General features: G+C 41.4%; 2 protein-coding genes across 2 annotated transcripts; both read right to left on the reverse strand.

Annotated features, from left to right (window-relative positions):
• Positions 1-2,232: 2,232 nt before the first annotated feature.
• On the reverse strand, positions 2,233-5,781 carry LOC116674585 (zinc finger and SCAN domain-containing protein 5A). Its single transcript, XM_032506974.1, has 6 exons — positions 5,390-5,781; positions 5,074-5,132; positions 3,837-3,930; positions 3,284-3,744; positions 2,674-3,237; positions 2,233-2,253 (listed from the first exon to the last, which is right to left on the reverse strand). The coding sequence occupies exons 1-6, from the start codon at positions 5,553-5,555 to the stop codon at positions 2,233-2,235; spliced, it is 1,365 nt and encodes a 454-aa protein (XP_032362865.1). The 5' UTR covers positions 5,556-5,781.
• Positions 5,782-8,379: 2,598 nt separating this feature from the next.
• On the reverse strand, positions 8,380-18,446 carry LOC116674584 (zinc finger protein 629). The gene is made up of 4 exons (XM_032506973.1): positions 17,967-18,446; positions 14,931-15,506; positions 11,519-12,256; positions 8,380-10,446 (listed from the first exon to the last, which is right to left on the reverse strand). The coding sequence occupies exons 1-4, from the start codon at positions 18,202-18,204 to the stop codon at positions 9,665-9,667; spliced, it is 2,334 nt and encodes a 777-aa protein (XP_032362864.1). The 5' UTR covers positions 18,205-18,446; the 3' UTR covers positions 8,380-9,664.
• Positions 18,447-19,707: the final 1,261 nt, after the last annotated feature.

A 19,707-nucleotide genomic window follows, 5' to 3' on the forward strand; every position in this document is an offset into this window, starting at 1 on the left:
AAGTCTGAAAACATTAATATGAATGCAAAATTTTAAGAGCAAAGATAAATTGGCCTGTTTGTGGAAAAATATGATTTACACACTGAAGATAAGCTTACTACGGTAGCCACTGGTAGCCATATAGCTCAAGCCATCCGCATGTATGTTAACATTAAAACAGGATGCATAAATAATATTCATTTCTTTTCATCCATCTGCACAGTTTAATATGCGCCTCAATGGATACGTTATGCGGTAGGGGGTCTCTTCTCGGCCTCTTGTTCAGCCTAGGGGTCCCTGGCCTAAAAAACATTGAAGACCCCTGCTCTAGACAATTGTGATGCACATTTCTTTCACCCTTTTCTGACATGTTATAGACCAAAAACTGAGGAGAATTATTACAATTATTTAAAATGATTGAATCGTTGAATCCTGATGTCCAGTAATCACAGTGAGAATGAAAGAAACCAGCTGCCGATTCAAACGATTCTTTAATATAAATTATAAGCAAGGACGGTAAAAGATTTGGGGATATGTTTTATAACAAACATTTAACTGGTAACAACATAGACGGGCAGGTTTTTAGCAACTACAGCGGGGAGAACACGTATTTGATACATTGTTGACGTTACAGGTTTCCTACTTACAAAGCATGTAGAGGTCCGTAATTTTTAATTACAGGTACACTTCAACTGTGAGAGACGGAATCTAAAACAAAAATCCAGAAAATAACATTATTGATTTTTAAATAATTAATTTGCATTTTATTGCATGACATAAGTATTTGATCACCTACCAACCAGTAAGAATCCTGGCTCTCACAGCCTGTTAGTTTTTCTTTAAGAAGCCTTCTTGTTCTCCACTTATTATATTTATTAACTGCAACTGTTTGAACTCATTACCAGTATAAAAGACACTTGTCCACACACTCAATCTACCAGACTCCAACCTCTCCACAATGGCCGAGACCAGAGAGCTGTGTAAGGACATCAGGGATACAAATGTAGACCAGGCTGGGATGGGCTACAGGACCGTAGGCAAGCAGCTTGGTGAGAAGGCACAACTGTTGGCTCAATTATTAGAAAATGGAAGTAGTTCAAGATGACGGTCAATCTTCCTCGGTCTGGGGCTCCATGCAAGATCTCACCTTGTGGGGAATCAATGATCATGAGGAAGGTGAGGGATCAGCCTAGAACTACACCGCGGGATCTGGTCTTTCTCAAAGAAAAACCATTAGTAACACACTACGCCCTCATGGATTAAAATCCTGCAGCGCACGCAAGGTCCCCTGCTCATACAGCGCATGTCCAGGCCCGTCTGAAGTCTGCCAATGACCATCTGGATGATCCAGAAGAGGAATGGGAGAAGGTCATGTGGGCTGATGAGACAAAAATAGAGCTTTTTGGTCCAAACTCCACTCGCCGTGTTTGGAGGAAGAAGGATGAGTACAACCCCAAGAACACCATCCAACCGTGAAGCATTGAGGTGGAAACATCATTCTTTGGGGACGCTTTTCTGCAAAGGGTACAGAGCAACTGCATCGTATTGAGGGGAGGATGGATGGGGCATGTGTCGCAAGATCTTGGCCAACAACCTCCTTTCCTCAGTAAAAGCATGAAGATGGGTTGTGGCTGGGTCTTCCAGCAGGACAACAACCCGAAACACACTAAGGAGTGGCTCTAACAATTAAGGAGTGGCTCTAATAACTAAGGAGTGGCTCTGACAACTAAGGAGTGGCTCTGTAAGAAGCATCTCAAGGTCCTGGAGTGGCCTAGCCAGTCTCCAGACCCGAACCCCATAGAAAATCTTTGGAGGGAGCTGAAAGTCGGTATTGGCCAGCGACAGCCCCGAAACCTGAAGGATCTGGAGGAGGTCTGTATGGAGGAGTGGGCCAAAATCCCTGCTGCAGTGTGTGCAAACTGGTCAACAACTACAGGAAACGTATGATCTCTGGAATTGCAAACAAATGTTTCTGTACCAAATATTAAGTTCTGCTTTTCTGATGTAAACAAATACTTATGTCATGCAGTAAAATGCAAATTAATTATTTCAAAATCATACAATGTGATTTCTTTTGGATTTTTGTTTTAGATTCCGTCTCTCGCAGTTGAAGTGGACCTATGATGAAAATTACAGACATCTACATGCTTTGTAAGTAGGAAAACCTGCAACATCGGCAGTGCATCAAATACAATACTGTTCTGCCCACTGAATGACATCAAAACATAAACCTGAGAGGAGCTTCTTTGCTGTTCATGGAAAGCCCTCTGCTGACTGTGAAAGGGAGAGTTTATGGAGATAATAATGAGCACAAGACGCTCATTATTATCCCCATAAACTCTCCCATTCTACAGTTTCAGTGCTCAGATGAAGTGAGGAATAGTTCCACTTAAGGAGCTAAAAACTAAGTGTGAAGATCAGTATGCAGGTAACTGTAAGAGGGAATATGTCGAACATTTGTCTTTGTAATGACTCCACATTTCAGGTCTCGATTTTGGATTTCTAGCATTGGAAGTGCCTTCAAAAATACTGACTTGATTTTGTTTGAGGGTGCAATTCAGTTTTTAATATAAGTAAAAAAAGAAGCAAACATCTTAAAATCCATCCAGATGGATTTTGCATAGTAGATATGCATTATTATACAAAGTCTGTGAGCAAAGCAACGAGTTTACAAGTCCGCTTTATCTTTTTCACCTGAGCAACAGTGCCGTAGAAGTCTCTCCCTCTCAGCTGTAGGTGTGAATGATTCTGTGGCGTTTCAGATGGTGCATCAGGATGAAGCTTTTCCCGCACAGCGAGCAGCTGTAGGGCCGCTCCCCGCTGTGCGTGCGCTGGTGGACCCTCAGGCTGCTCTGCTGCGTGAAACGCTTTCCGCATTGCCCGCAGCCGTAGGGCTTCTCGCCCGTGTGCGTCCGGTGGTGTATGCTGAGGTGGGACGAACTGGAAGCTTTTCCCGCACACGGTGCACCAGAACGCCCGCTTCCTCTTGTGGCTCTGCTGGTGCAGCTTGAACTGGTGCAGGCGGCCGAACGTCTTCCCGCAGAGCGAGCAGGAGTAGCCTCGCGACGGGCCCGACAGAGCTTTGAAGCTGCCTGTCGTCAAAGTGTTGTGCGAGTGACTGACGGCCGGTTTGTCTCCCGCTGCACCCTCCCTCTCAGCGTGTTCGTCCGGCTGCCTCGCGTGTCCAACATGTGAGGGTTTCTCTGCAAGTACACTTGCTCCTTCTGCCTGTCCGGCTGCAGCGGGCCAGCCTGAGCTCTGGGTTGAAAACTGGACAGCTGTGGGACATCCTTCTGATACTCACTGCTGTAGATCCCATTGCACGGCCTCTGAGAGGACAACTGCTGCACGCCGGCAGACTGGCGGCGTTAGAAACCACGTGAACATCCGAATTGTCCGGGAATGTGTTGGAATACTCCTCTACCACACTGGAAAAGTCAGGGAAGCCGGCATCAATGTCATTCCCTTCTATTATGGACGACCAGAGCTGATTCTCTCGTTCGTCCACGGAAAAGTCAGCAGCGAGTTGAATGTGCTTCCCCGCGCCGTGCTGGCATCCATCCTGGTTGAATCGGGATCGGTCCTCCTCCTTCTCCGTCTTGATGGTGATCTGAGGGCCGTCAATGTCTCCCGCATGCTGACCAGAGTTATACAAGTCACTGAACTCGGATGATTTTCTTGTGGCGACCTCGGAACGGTTAAGTGGCCCATCTTCAAACTGCTGGCTCTCCGGAGCATTACCTGTGCGGTAATGTACAGCAGAACCTGCAAGGGACAGGGAAATTCAAGAAGGGTCATGTAGTTCATTTAAAAAGGGGAAAACTTCCACTTTTGTGAAATCCAGTTCCTTAACTCACCAATCGGTCCAGCAGGGTCGCTGATCCACAGCATCTCATCTGAACTCTCTTCTTTTATCGTGAACGGATAAGTGGCGTCGTCAATGTCAGGAAACTAGATGGAGAGAGGACGGATTCAACTTCAGCTGTGACTGGGAACACAACGTTACTCATATTATATACATATTATGTGACGCATATAATAGGGCTGTGCAGGTAATCCCATTTTAAACCCGATTTCGGTTCCTAACGATCACAAACGCAATGCAATCGAGAAAAGGTATTATTTGCACATTACGTTTTCAAGTTGTATTTTGTCTTGTTCAAACAAGAAAGTTCAAACAGGAGCAGAATGAAGGGACATTTCACTGATTTGTTGAACAATTTCAATGTTTTAAGTTCAATAAATGCAGCGTCTTTCCAATAAATCAATGAGTAATCATGTTAAATAATAGTTATTTCAATATTGACCAAAATAACCGTGGTTATGATAGTTTCCATAATCGGGCAGCCCTAACATATAATCACCATACAGTTTAACGTAGATTTGAGGAACATGTTGGCAAACGTGTGCTTATTTATAAATGGAGCAGACACACAGCAGTCATTTGGCGGATGTAAATCCAATATTCATCTTCTTTTTACTGTAATTTATTAATCAAGAGCACATTCTGTCCAGTGAGTTTCCACTAATGCCTTCAGGACGGCGACTATCTGCTGCCCCCCAGGAAGACAAACCGTTTCTCCAAATCATTCATTCCCTTTGCAATTAAGTTGCTGAATGTGGAGTAACTATCTTGAATGTATTTTTCCCAAACCTCACATTGGTTATGTATTAAAACTGGTTGATTGCATTACACTCGGCACATATCGATTTGATTCATTATTACACTTATTACACAAAACCTTGGGTCTGGGGCTCTATGGTTTCTATTTGAATGCCATTTCCTGCATTTTCACATAGGTTTAGTGACTATGGTGATACAAATAATGAAATTGATCACAATGATAATTGTTCCAGAAAGAATCGTACTAACTATGTAGAAAAAGATGTCTTAGTTTCTTTATTGTTTAAAATAGGGGTCGATGACCAAGACTCGTGAATTAAAATCGGGGGGACAAACTGGATTTTGAAAAGTGTGTGTGTGTGTGTGTGTGTGTGTGTGTGGTGTGGGGGGGGCTGTCGATCCAGTCCAGTGGAAATTATACACTGCTGAGGCGTAATTTTACTGAGTAATAACATTGAGATAAATCCGACCTTAATATCTCCTGTAGGAGGACAGCTCCCCTCATCAGTTCCTCTGTCCATGTAGTTTTCTGGTACACAAAAGGAAGAAATGCATTAAAAAACACGCTAGACCAAAGTGAAATCAAATATATTACCGTTGAACAATAACGTAAGAATGCACAGCATTCACACAGTGCTTCCCTATACCAAATGCCCTGCTGTTTCCCAGAATGATGGGGCGTTTGGTCATCACATTTCTGATACTTCCACATTAAAATGCATAATTAGTTTCCTCGACTCGTCAATTACTGTAAGAGCACAAATGAAGCGGAACTGAGCATCTTACCAAAGCCCCGCTGCAGCTGGGCATTTTTGTTCTCCATCATTAGTAATTTCCTTTTCAGCATCTCATTCTCGCTTTGCTTTCGGGATATTTCGAGATGCAAAAAAGCACATTTGTCATCGACTAGTTTGGATATCTCTGTCACTGCTGCTTTAACCAAAACCTCCATTATAGAGGATAGCTGGGTTGAAAGGGAATGCACGTCGCCATGTCGACTCGTGCGAATATTTGAGAACAATATATGAAAAAAAAAAAGCCTCCTCGCGCAATTATATTTATTAAAAACGCGAAAAACAACCGACGCACTAGAAAATGTTACATCCCTGTGTTGTTTCTAGCTAGCTGGAACCTTGTCTTCCGTGTGGCAGAAGGCTCTACCGTAAATACATGAATAGGGACGCAGTAAATTAAAAACCAACAAGGAAGAGAGGAACAGGAGTCTGAGATGATGGCCTTAACATTTCTTTGCCAATACTCGTTGGTGTTTCAGGTAAAACCTAAAAGTGACCTACCTTTACTAGTCTGGCAGACAACTGCAGCCTTAAAATTACCAAATTGCTTTGTTTTATTACTCATAAGACAGTCTAAGATCTCTTCAAACACAAGAATGAGGGTCAGTTCAGTTGACATCAATATTAAATACAAATTAACACGCATTCATAAATCCTAAAGAAGCTCACTAACACCAGTCCACGTTAGTAGCATAGTACAGACCCCTACTCAAATCTACCATTAATACTATAAAATACAAGCTTGATTAAAATAATCACCAATAAACTAGTTAGCATTTTAGTTGCTTAAGACAAGTTGATTCTAAAGGTCCAATCTGTGATTTGTTACCTTAGACATTCGGGAGTCCCTGGTGGATCCATTTTTGGCCCTTTTCTGTTTATTATAGTCTTTTATAGATCAAATTCGACACATTTTCAATGAATGTGGGAATGCTAGTGATAAAGAAGAAAAGGTGAGAGTAACAGAAGGGCAATGGAGGAAGTTGTAAAAAATAATTTAACATTCAACAATCATTTATTTATACAGATTACTATTAAAATAACCAGATCAAAGTACCAGACTCCACAATTGATGAACTGAATTTATTTGAAAATACAAAAACAAGAAAACAGAAAAACTGATTTTCTCATTCTATTAATCTGTTCAAAGGTAATCTAACATCTGGGTAATGTGATAAACTATTGCTACAATTGGGTGTCAGATTAACATTTTAAGATTGTTTTTAAATTTAATAACAAAAGAAAAAGTAACACTTCCGTGGCAGGGTTTGGGATTTCATTCCCATGTGTGAAACGTAGGCACTCATACTGTACTGTAAAGGTTTTTGTGTCACCCTGTTGGCCCTTTATGGGTGCCCCTCTGTGGGCTCAGCTGGAGTTAAGTGCTGTCACATTAGTGTAATGACCCCTTCAGGTCCAGCCACCTGCTCCAAACTAATGCAAACTGCCTCATTCATTCAGAACCAACTATTTACTCAACCAGTTTAATGGCTTTTTATTACAGTTTAACACTGGCTGTGTAATTGTTTTTTCTGAGAGCCAATGCCATTAACCCAGGGCATCCTATGTAAAATAAATAGTACAAAGTAACAAGATAAGTAAAGAGTAGCTTCAAATTCCATGACTGTGTACCACTGAGGTAATCCATGTTCCTTTAGCTCCCTGCATTTTACTTAGCATTCATTTATTGTATTCCCTTTCCTTTCTCCAACAACACATGAAGAATCCATGCAGCTTGAAAGGCAACAGTTATTATATGTATACAGTACATTGTTGTATGAGCATAGGGTTTGTTTGGTTCAACTTAAAATTAAGACACTACTGTACACCTTTTTTATCAACAGTAAATATCTCTATTAACAACTTTCCCTCACTGCCTCCTCCTCAAAAGAAAAAAATTGGCATTATTCCATATTTTCAGATGCAATATACTGATGTGGATCCACATCACAAAAGTGTATCATAGTACAATAACGGTTAGCAATCGTAGAATGTCTTGATGAAAACTGATTGATTTTATATTTTATGGAAGAGACATGCTAGATCTATAGGCTGACATCCTAAATCTATGAACTTTGCATATCGTGATTTGATCTGATTCAGCCATATTCCACTAACTACTGTTTAGCCAAAAAGTGTACTATCTTCAAACCCTACCTCACACCAAAGAATCAAAAACACGCTGACAGTATGTATCATGGATGATAAAAAGCATGTTTCCAATCAGGAAATTCAGTTACAGTGCAAAATGTTTTCTCATTACATATTATTTAAAAGACACACGTTTGAATACATGTAATCTAAGGAACATAGAACTGTATAGAGCTTTGATTCTGTATGAGGGTGAGGTTAATTTAGTTGGACTGAAAAAGGTTGAGTTACAGCCAATATTGATGACCCAATACTATTAGTTGAGACGTCAACGACTGTGAAAACAGCAAAAAAAAATTATATTTCAGTAAGTGGAGTGGTCAGCATTAACGTAATGCTATTTGTCCATTACCATTTTTAACAAAGACAAATATCATTCAAATAATTAGAGTAAGTGATCAGTCTGACAGAAAATGTGACAGCTTTGTTTGGTTTCACTGCATAGGGATTAAAGCTGCCGTAGGTAGGAAGCAAAAAAAACAAAAAAACACCAGAATTTGAAGTAGAGTGGGACCTCTTCCTCTACCCTCTCAGTCACACGAGCAGAACAGCCAATAGGAACGCTTCGGCTCTCTCTGAAATGACCTGTGATAGGCCACAGCATCACGGGCTAGATTTTATAAAGCCTGAAAACAGAGCCAAGAGGAGGTGCAGAAGTCAAGTTTTCACTTAGACAACTTAAATTACAATATGCTGAAAGAGTTCTGGATGCTAATTAGAGGTGCAACAGATCACTAAAGTTAAGGTTCGGATCACGGTTTTGAGTCAGGGATCGGATCAATTCTCGGACCAGCACAAAAATGGGGGGAAAATATATATATATATATATATATGCCTTTCATTCATTACTTAATGAACTGTCATAAAAAGCAGCATGTTGAAGCCGGGGAGTAGAGTTCGCTTTCCCGGGAAAAACAAAGGAATTTAACCCTGGAAATGCGTGTTCCTTGGCAGTGTTCTAATCGAAACCACAATCTTTTTCCTAAACTTAACTAGTCGTTTTGGTGCCGCGTAACGCTCACTTTTTGTCGCCTAAACTTAACCATAAAGTCAGCAGAAATGAGTGGCAGCTCATGGTGCCCTGTACCCGACTCAAAGCCCCCTTTTCTCGGGTAAGTCAACTAACAACTGCCGCTCACGGCTTTTCAAGTTCTTCCGCTCCTCCAGTAGCAGAGACCGTCTCTATCAACATTCCCCGTTCATGTAAACAGAAAATTGTGTTGCTGCATCTTTTCACGGTAACAGTCCATTGACATTTATCAGCCTTTTTGGTCAAAATTCTTATTCGGTTAATGGTTAAATGGTCCCAAGAAAGACTGTTTTGGAATTGTTGCCATTACAAGGCCAAAAGTAAATTAAAGTCGATCCAAAGCCCAGACCTGGCCAGTTTTAAAGCGGGACTTATGCTTCTGTATTAGGTCTATGCCGTGGTCATGTATGTAGGTATGTGGAGATACAGACCCTACGCCAGACCCTATGTTGTAGCCTGACCTGCTGCTCTTAGAAAATTTAACTCTATAAGTGACGGAGACGGATCTCTCAGCGTTGCATCCCCCCCCCCCCCCCCGATTATTTCCTGGTTCTCTTTCTCCATAAACAACATGAAGTCAGGGAGAGGGATAACTTTTCCTGCTACAGATTTCCCACCATGGTCGGAAAGAACAGGGGAGACACTTCGTTTCTCTCACTATGACTCTAGAGTTGGTACTCACTCCGAAGCTAATCACCATCACTCTCTCACTCGCTCTGCCACACGAAGAAGCATAAAATCAAGCTTAACCATGCAAGGATCAACAGTCAAACACAACAATGATTGATCAACTTGAAAAAAGGGATTTATAAATGAGGAGAAGAGAAGTAGGTCAAAGTAAAAGGAAAAACATTTTGTGCAATGTTGTACATGTTGTACTGGAAATGTGACGGACTGGCCTTACTGCGAAGAAGATTGTAATGAATCAATACTACAAATAGAAAACTATTTTTCTCCTGCATTAACTTTTGGAACATGCAGAGCATTTATTGAGATGTCACATGGGCACTTTGCCATGTGTTATACTGTAAGTAAATGTGACGAAGCTTGGTGGAGAATCGTGTAGTTCTCCTTTTGTTGTGTATATCATACATGAAGTTTAAGGTGCAATTTCAGGATGCTCATCTGATTGAAAATCTTCCCACATATCTCACAGCTGAAGGACTGCTCTGTGATACTTTTACACTGGTGCCTCTGAAATAAATTAAAGCTATCAAAGCTTTGCCCACAACTTGAGCATATAAAGCAATTTTGCCTGTCACAGTTGTCCGCCTGGTTGCCTGAGGCGCTCATATTAAATTCAAACACACCTCCCTCGCGAGTCCTATCACTCAGTGCCGTGTACTCATTCACAGCTGCATCGGGTGCAGTATGGTGATCTTGCAGCTCAGGTGCCAGAGTCATATCAGAGCTTCTTGATTGCATACCCATCATAGAATACTGATTATTGTGCACCGTTTCTTCCTTTTCTTTGTCGTCTAGAAAAGGCAGATCCCTTATCGGCGATGTAAATCCCTGCTGCCCGTTGGCTGCTCCAGCAGCAGGACTGAGGTGATACTTGGCATCATGTAAAAGCACGCAGACCGTTTGGTCAGGACCACTACTCTTCTCTATTACCGATGTCCACTGCTGCCTGTGGCCGGGTGCTCCGGTGCCGTTATCAGTCAATTGAGTTTGGAAATCCTCCCCGTTTGGCTCCAGCTTGACCATCACTGTTTGCTCAGCAGCTGCCTCGCCGTACGCGGTGCCCAGGAACTGTTCCTCTGAAGCTGCCAGTCCGGTTTTGGCTTCCGCCAGGTTCTTCAACGGCTGGCTATCGGGCATCGTAAACATCAGGTGATGGGCCTCCGGCACGTCTGCGTTCTCACCTTTTCAGAAAAACAAAGACGACAGAAAGACATGAGCAAACAGGGTTAATAGATGACCATTTATTGTGCTCTTAATTTAGTATTTTCTAAACTCTATTTCAAGACATCCATTTTTTTTTTTTAGAAAACCCCGCTTTTTTGTAAAAAACTATCGCCTGTTTGTCACCTTTGGTTACAGATTCTTTTTTCTTTGAAAATGTGAAAAGTCTAAGTACCTTACTGTCATTACAACACCTTACAGACGTGTAATGAAAATACCTTGTTTCAGCTTCTCAAACGTGAAGATTTGCTAGTTTTCATGGTCTTCAATGATAATCAACCAAATATTTGCATTTCAGACTGTTGGTTGGACAATACGAGATGTGATGGGCATTTCTTTTACCACTGCCTGCCATTTTATGAATCAAATGACTGATGAATTAATAAGAAAAACATGAAAAAGAAATGTAAGGTTATGTCCAGTCTTGTATAAAATACTTGAAAACAATACTTGAGTGGAAGTACAAGTCTCTAGAAAAGGACTTTGGTAGAAATTAAAGTCACCTTTGAGAATATGACTTGAGTAAAAGTCTTAAAGTATTTCATATTTACTGTACTTAAATATCAAAAGCAATTTTCTGACATTAAATGTACATAACTAGAAGTAAAAGTAGAAAATAACTTAGATTAAGAACTTTATTGTGGCTCCCAAGTGAAAGGACCAAACACATATGCATATTTTGAGAGAGCTGACATCAGCAAAGAGAAACACAGAAATAGAAATGACATTTTTACAAAAAAAATACGGCTACAGGTTTTTAAGGTTATCTTTATGACCACCCAATTCACCAAAGCTGCTTTTTTGCAGTCTAACAAATTTCTTCTGATTTTGAAGTAATGAGTAACATGGATGCTTATGAGAAAGGTAGTGGAGTTAAAGTGCACTTTTCAATTAGGAAATGTATTAGAGTAAAAGAAAAAGTCCCCAAAAATGTAAATAATGGAGTAAAGTACAGATACCTGAAAAGTCTACGTAAGTACACTACATTACAACCCTGGTTATCTTATCTGGGAATGACAGTTGGCCTCTTACCGTTCCTGTGCGTCTTCATGTGGCCCTTGAGGCTACTCTTCTGATTGAAGCACCTCCCGCAGATATGGCAACCGTACGGCTTCTCCCCGGTATGAATTCGTAAGTGTCTGTCGAGGTGGCCGACGCGCTCAAAGACCTTGCCGCAGTATGAGCAGACAAAGCTTTTCTTTGGTTTGATCATCTGAATCAACCTGGTTCCAGGTCTGTGGTGACTCAGCGCGGCTGCCGCCATTCCGTGCAAGCCCGCCTCGCTTGATAGCAGCGTGTCTGGGGACTCGTACGGTGTTTGGGGGACCGCGTTGCGTTTGAGTTCCCCGTACGATTTCCCTGGAAAGGAGAACGTGCTACAAGAAGCTTCGACTGGCGGCGGCAGTAACTGAGCTATCCCCGGGAAGGCCGAGCCGCCCAGATACTCTGCACCGCTGATCTCCGAGTGGTTTTGCCCGTGTAATCTGGTCAACCACTGCTGGCTGTCTCTCTCAAATGTTGGGAAGTTCTCACTGAGGTTGTCCCCCGTCTGCTCGGTTCCTCCGTGAAAAGCCGGTTGCGATAGGTTGTTCTCCGCGGGTTCAGATTTGACGTGTACGGGTGTTGTGAGATTATCCTCGTTCTTAGGTAGGCCGTCCTCAGCGTCCCCCTGGCTCTCTTCTTCCGTGCGACGAGTGTCGGCACGTGGATTCCCCTCGGGAGTCGGTTTCTCTTCACCCACTTTGATCTCAAGTGGACTGGGCTCAATACCTGTTTAAGTAGAAAGAAGTCAATGTATGCAGTTTTACCACCCACGTCTAAGAAGAAAAACTTTTTAAGCCTAAAACATTTTAACATACAGTATGGTTTGGCCATATACAGTATGTACTTCATGCAAAAGTTGCTTTCAAAATTAAAACAATTTCCTACAACTGACAACTTCATCAGGGGGAAGGAGGTAAGGTGGGAATCACAATGTACCTCACGATACGATAGCTCAATACCGATAATATCACCATACAGAAATTCTGCGATAATCAATGTAGTGCTAGCCAATCCTATAACAACACATCACGACCTATACCTAAACCTATTAACGTTCACACAAAAGATATATAACATGATAAAGGAAAGGGAAAACCCCTGTCTAAATAAATACACCCCCGATCTACTGTACGTGCTAAAGCCCTTAGCAAATTAGGCAAAGAAGTTCTCTGTTAACACAAATCAGAGAGAATAGGTGAGCCGTGCTGGACGAAACGTCCTGAAATGGAGGCTTTATGAATTCGACAGTACAGATGGAAAAACCATGGATAAAAAGGGAAAGCTGCTTGCTGCCACTTAAAAACAGCCTTACAGTAATATGGGCAAGGACATGAAGTGAGATGCGACCCCAGTAATAAATATCCAATAAGTCTCGCCCTGGGGAAGCAGAGAGGATATTAAAAGGCCGGCCTTCTTATAAACAAGCCAGGCAAACACAGTCCCCCCCCCGTTTCCTCCCGTCTGGCCTAAACCACAGAGTTTTTCTCTGCTTGCTGTGACGCCGAGGAATGTCACAGCCAGTAACTTCCAACTGTGAAGTGAACTAAGAATCCCAGACAGCGGACTAAATTAACAGAAATACTAGCTACCAACATGTCAGGGAGATTTAGAGGAGCTTCAAATGCAGAGAAACGTTTGTGGAGAGTCACACACATTATTATATACATATATATTCTATATACATTATTCAAGGTCCAAGGGAAGTCTTTATGCTATGAACTTTAAGTAGGGCTGTGCAAGTCATCGAATTATAATATTAATTACGATCAGAACAATGTAATGGATATAAACACGTATTTTACATGTCACATTTTGCATGTAATCTCTTTTTTGTCTTGTGTTCTGAATGAAAAAAAAAAGAAAGAAAAAAAGGGAAATTTCACAGTTGAAGGTGTTTTAGCTGTTGTCTGTGTTGAACTGTTTCAAGTTCAATACATGCAACGTCTTTCCAAGTCAATGAGTAATAGTAAGGATTTTTTTTCCTAACTTCACTTATGCAATCATCCAGTTAAATATGAATACCGTATGCAGACAGAGAGATAGGGATTACAGGCCTGGGCAATTTTATCAAAATCCCAATATGGACTAGGGCTCTAACCAAATCGCAGGGGGGAGCGCAATATTTCTTAAAGGCAAAATATGTGTTAAACTGTTCTGAATGAAGTATTGTGGGGCTGCAGAGACGTCCCCACCTACAAATCCTTTCCTACAGACTAAAGAAAAAAATCTTGGGTACAGATCCTTGCATAAATCATACTATAATCATTTTTTTTATTATTTTTTTTTATTTTCAAATACCACAATGAAAAACGAGAATAATGATTCAAAAATGATCATTCCCTCCTATAGCGTGAATCATATCCCAATCACAATCGGATGTTTTCCTCATGTCGTGCAGCCCTACCACAGGCGTCTAGGTTGGAGCGAATCCTGCCCTGCTGAAGGGACCTAGAGCAAGACACTAACTCCACACCAGCCCCACAGCCAAACCTCCGGACCCTCCCGGAGCAGCAACACAGACACAATTTCAAACATTTCCCAAGACATTATAGCCTAAGTGACTTTTTTACATTTTAGGTCTAATCTAACTAATGCTTGAAAAAGTCTTTCCCTCTTTGCTTGTAATGAGCTTCAGGCGACAAACGGCTTTGCTCAAGGGCAACTCTAAAAGTAGTAGTTGACAAAAGGAAGGCCTTTTCGATATTTCCTTTAACGTTAAGACAAGTATTCTAAAATTGGTGAAATATCAATTCCCGTACTGTACGTATGACGATTTTTTTTAGACATTCTTGTGGATATCTTGATCACCTAATTCTATTCTGTTTATACGTTACCGCTGACGACGACTACATCATATCCGTTTCCAGCGAAACAGAGTGAAAGCAGAACACCCACGTTATGCTTTATGCCACGTTGTCCTGTTATTCTTTACAACTGAAATAAATGTCACACCAACTGACTGACATGTGACGTGCATTCTTACTGGAAAATATTTCATTTTTAGAGATGTCTCGCGATATACTGTCTCTAGAAGGGTATTATTCAACTTTTTGTTAAAGAAGGAAAAGAAAATCACAATAATCAATACTAGCGATTGATCTAGATCAGTGGTTCTTAACCTTGTTGGAGGTACTGACCCCCACCAGTTTCATATGCGTATTCACCGAACCCTTCTGATGATGGCCAAGCGGGGCGTGTCATCACGAATCATATGAGTCGGGTGTGTGTCTTGACCTCCGCCGAACCCCTGAGACTGACTCACCGAACCCCTGGGGTTCGATCGAACCCATGTTAAGAACCACTAGATACTTCTAGAATGGCAAAATAAATTGAATCCCCACCCATGTATCGTGAAAGAAATTGGGCCAGAGGCATATCGTGTCCCGGCCCTGCTACTTACATCTTCTGTGTATCTTCATGTGCTCCTTTAGGCTGCATTTCTGATTGAAGCGTCTCCCGCATATCTCGCAGCGGTAGGGTTTCTCGCCAGTGTGGATCCTTTTATGCCTCTCCAGGTGCCCGGCTCGCTCAAAACATTTACCGCAGTATGGACAGATGAAACCCTTCTTAAACATTAACCTCTTTGCCGTCCTCCTCCGCGCCATGTTGTACGAGTTACGGTACGGACTGTATCCCAGCAGCCCGCGGCCGAACGCGCTCTGCTGACACCCAGAGGAGCTGCTGAAGGGCGCCGCCAGTCTCGTGTCCAGAGAAGATTCAGGGAGACACGACACGGGGTTCTGCCCTAGGTTTAAATAGTCGGAGTTGTTGCGTCCTGTCGGAGTTTGTGTTGTCAACCTCCACTGGGCACTGTCCCTGTCATACGAGCCCGGTTCTTCTTCTCTGGCCTCTTCACTTCCTTCCTCCACAGGTTCGCATTTCACCTGCACCCCAGGTATGGACAGGCTGTTCGGGCCCTTATCAGCGGGCCCCTGCTCAAGCATGCTCCTCTCATCACCAACATCATTGTGACGATCTGTGGAGAGGCAATGACAGAGTTCAAAGTAGTTCAAATGTTAATGTTTTCATGTCATTGTAAAACTGGTAAAACAGAAAAAAAAAAAATTCACTCCAAAAATAAAGAGGGGGGTGTGTCCGGGCTGCAACGCACCTTTTGTGATCCTCCATTGTATAAGTATGTCACACTTTCATTTCACACGGTTATAGTTTTTAAACAACAAATCTAAACTGTTACATTACAATTTCTCAAAAAATGTGATACAACGTGCTAAGTGAGAAGATTTGAGCAAAGTGTTTTTTTTTCTGGTTTTTTTTTTTAAAGGACACCACTGTAACGTATGTTACATTGTACATCCCTCATTTCTCTATTTGTTTCATCAGTTTCTTTGCTGCTAACGGCATGGCCCCCTTTGGAGCCGCCATGTGTACAGCTGACTGCCAGGGGTCTTTTGTAGCTGATGCATTACCGCTGCCATTCAAGCACCTAAGTGGTAGTGTTTATAAATGCATACCCCCACAGATAGACGGAGCTCTGCAGAGATGTAGAGGTCCTCAGGAAAACATCTAAGTCAGATGGGTGCCAAGAAACAGATTCCCATCCCTAAAGGCCGTTTTATGCTTCTGCGGAGGCTTCTGCGGAGCTCCGGAATGAGCACTGACTCTAGAGTCGTAGTGAGAGAAGCAAAGTGTTGCCCCTGTGTTTTCTGACCACAGTGAGACATCTGTAGCATGAAAAGTTAACCCGCTCCCATGTTGTTTATGGACATAAAACCAGGAAATGAGTCGGGAGAAATGCAACGCTACCAAGCCATGGCCGAGAGACGTGCGAGAGTCGTACGTCGTTTTTTGAAAGGTGCACGTCAGGCTAAGACGTAGGGTCTGGTGTAGACGCAGAGGGGTCAGCAGGGGTACGCTTCGATTCGACGCAGAAGCATAAAACGGCTTTAAGAAACCCTGTCCTACGTTGTGTAATAGTAAAGTGTGATGTTAGATGTGAGAGTCTATTCCAGTCAGATTTATCCCAGGTTAAGTAAGGTGTGATGTTAGAGAGTCTATCCCAGTCAGATTTATCCCAGGTTAAGTAAGGTGCAATGTCGGAATCATAATACTTTATTGATGTCCTCAGGGAAATTGTTAAGTTGCAGTTGCACAGTCAAATTCAAGGTAAAAAAATAAATAAAGAATAAGTAAGAAACAACCAAGTCAATAAGAGCATAAAGTAAAATAAAGTAACATACAGTTGTGCTCATACGTTTACATACCCATGGTTGAGTTAACCAAAAGAGGAATAAAAAAATCATCTTTGGAAATGATCTTCATGCCTTAATTAAAAAATGAGAAAAATCCAACCTTTAGGACACCCATTTCTTTGTGATTGAATAATGTATTGTAAATAAATAAATAAATGTTCTTCCTAAAATACAGGGGGCATAAGTGTAGACACCCTATGTTAAATTCCCATAGCGGCAGGCAGATGACTTTTATTATAAAGGCCAGTTATTTCATGGACCCAGGATACTATGCATCCTAATAAAGTTTCCTTGCTTTGGAATTATAATACCCCCCATCATCACATACCCTTCACCATATAGAGAGATGCATGGGGAACTTTCCATAAATCATCTCTCAGTGCAAATTAAACCAGCTATTAAGCTAACTGAAATTAAAACCATGCCTATCTCTAGGTATGGTGAAGGGTATGTGAAGATATGGAGTTAATTTAATTCAAAGGCCAAGGGAACTTTATCAGGATGCATAGTATCCTGATCTATGAAATAACTGGCCTTTAATAATAAAAAGTCTGCCTGCCTCTATGGGAATTAAACACAGGGGGGTGTATCCTTATGTTTAGTAAAAGTAAAAGTGAGATCAGGTTAAAAACTAAGATTAGGTTAAATTATTGCACCAGATAATTATTGAACATAACTGTCAAAGAATATTAAGATGTGATGTGTAAATACGTGTTGCAAGTCCAGTTTTTCTTTAAGAGTGCATCCTGGTCAAATTTATCCCAGGTTTAGATAAAGTGTGATTTAAGAGAGTCTATCCCAGTCAGATGTATCCCAGGTTAAGATAAAGTATGACGTAAGAGAGTGTACACCAATCAGATTTATCCCAGGTTAAGATAACGTGTGATGTAAGAGAGTGTACACCAATCAGATTTATCCCAGGTTAAGATAACGTGTGATGTAAGAGAGTGTATCCCAGTCAGATTTATCCCAAGTTAAGATAATGTGTGATGTAAGAGAGTGTATCCCAGTCAGATTTATCCCAAGTTAAGATAATGTGTGATGTAAGTGAGTGTATCCCAGTCAGATGTATCCCAGGTTAAGATAAAGTATGATGTAAGAGAGTGTACCCCAGTCAGATTTATCCCAGGTTAAGATAATGTGTGATGTAAGTGAGTGTATCCCAGTCAGATGTATCCCAGGTTAAGATAACGTTTTAGGTTTGTGGTCTGTCAGGTCCATCTTACCACCTCTGCCATGGCTGCCAGGTCGCAGGGTCACTCTCTCCTGCAGTGATCTCAGCTCGTCGTGCAGAACCTCAATGTTGCTCTTCAGCTTCTTGATGTCATTTTCACGCTGACACATTTCCAGCCGCAACTCCACCACGCCATCCTCCACAACTTTGGCGATTTCTGCCACGGCTGCTTTGGATAGGACATCGATTATGGAGGCAATCTGAGCCCGCAAGGCAACGCTGCTCAGCATCGTTAAAAAAACAAAACAAAAACAACAACAAAGTGGCAGCTAAGCCGTAACTTTAAAGCGGGAAAAGTGTCTGCAACTCAGTGGCATTAGCTAACCAAAACAGGCCATTGCTGAAGCCGCTGCCCGTAACAAACTGCAGCCAAACGGTTAGCTTGCTGTTGGCTTTAATGTGCACCGCTCTCAGCTAGCAGAAGCTAATTGGTACAAAGAATAAACATAAGTTCTCGTTTTACGGAAGTGATGACATAGATACCGTAAAACAGGCGGAAAGGCGAAGCGCATATTGTAGAGTCACTTCCGAGGTCAACCCAGTTCGGGCGTCCAGGTAGCTCAGTTGGTAGAGCAGGCTCCCATGTTAACGCCTCGACACAGCGGGTCCGGGTTTGAATCCGGCTTGGGGCCCTTTGCTGCATGCCGTTTCTCCTTTCTCTCCGCTATCGAGACTTAATCTGTTAATCTTCGAAGTAAAGGTTTAAAATGTCCCAAAAAAATACATAAAAGAAGATTTTTTGTGTTAGTTTTTTTTTTTTTTTTTTTACCAGCAAACAATAAAAACATATAATAATTAATCAAGCAGCAGTAAAATAGTACTGTACTAGTAAAATAAATTATCGTTTTAAGTCATTGCTGTTACAATTCCTCTTTGTAGTGGTTGTTTTATAGTTTATCTTTATATGCTTGTATTTGGGGGGGGCTAACTAGGGACACAGGTTATTAGATACAGCTAGAAGTCCTAGCTATATACTTTGCATTGGTTGTATTTTATTTAAATACAACAATGCCTGTATGAATCGTTCCTGTCAAATAAAATAAAATCAAATCAAAATAAATGAAATAGAAGTCGATAAACATAAGAAAACTTGCTTAAAACAATAACTTGTTTAACTTTTCTCTATGTACTCTCTGTACTTATTTCTGTGAGTTTCCCCTCTCGGGGTCGATAACGGCACCTCTTATTTCAACAAACGACTTTTAAAAAACTTTTTTGGCACCCTTACATACTGTAAACGGCCTGCCCCAGCACACACTGAAACACCAGGGACGCTGACAACAATTCACTCATATTAACTCTATTTATTTATTTACAGGTCACTATTTCTCCCACCAAAATATGATTTAATTCTACCATATTCATTTTTCACAACATAGAAAGCTCAATCAAAACCAAGAAGAGGGAAAACGCACATATATAAACATTTTCCAATGTATAAAAATAAGTATAGGAAAAAAAAACAAGCAGGCATATATATTTATCCTTATATACTAAAGATCCTGCTTGGCAAAGTGAGAACCTTAAGCCAAAATGGGAAAAAGAAAAATTAGGAACATCAACATTACTAGAGAACACTAATATACAGACAAATTTAAATAAAGTTTAAATATATAACAAATGATTGCACGGCACACAATTACCAGAGATGGGAAGTAACGAAGTACAAATACTTGTACTCAAGTAGATTCTTCAGATATTTTACTTTATTTGTGGCCACTTTTTTCTTTTAC

The sequence above is a fragment of the Etheostoma spectabile genome, unplaced genomic scaffold (genome assembly GCF_008692095.1).
Source record: "Etheostoma spectabile isolate EspeVRDwgs_2016 unplaced genomic scaffold, UIUC_Espe_1.0 scaffold00000742, whole genome shotgun sequence".
Lineage (NCBI taxonomy): Eukaryota > Metazoa > Chordata > Actinopteri > Perciformes > Percidae > Etheostoma > Etheostoma spectabile.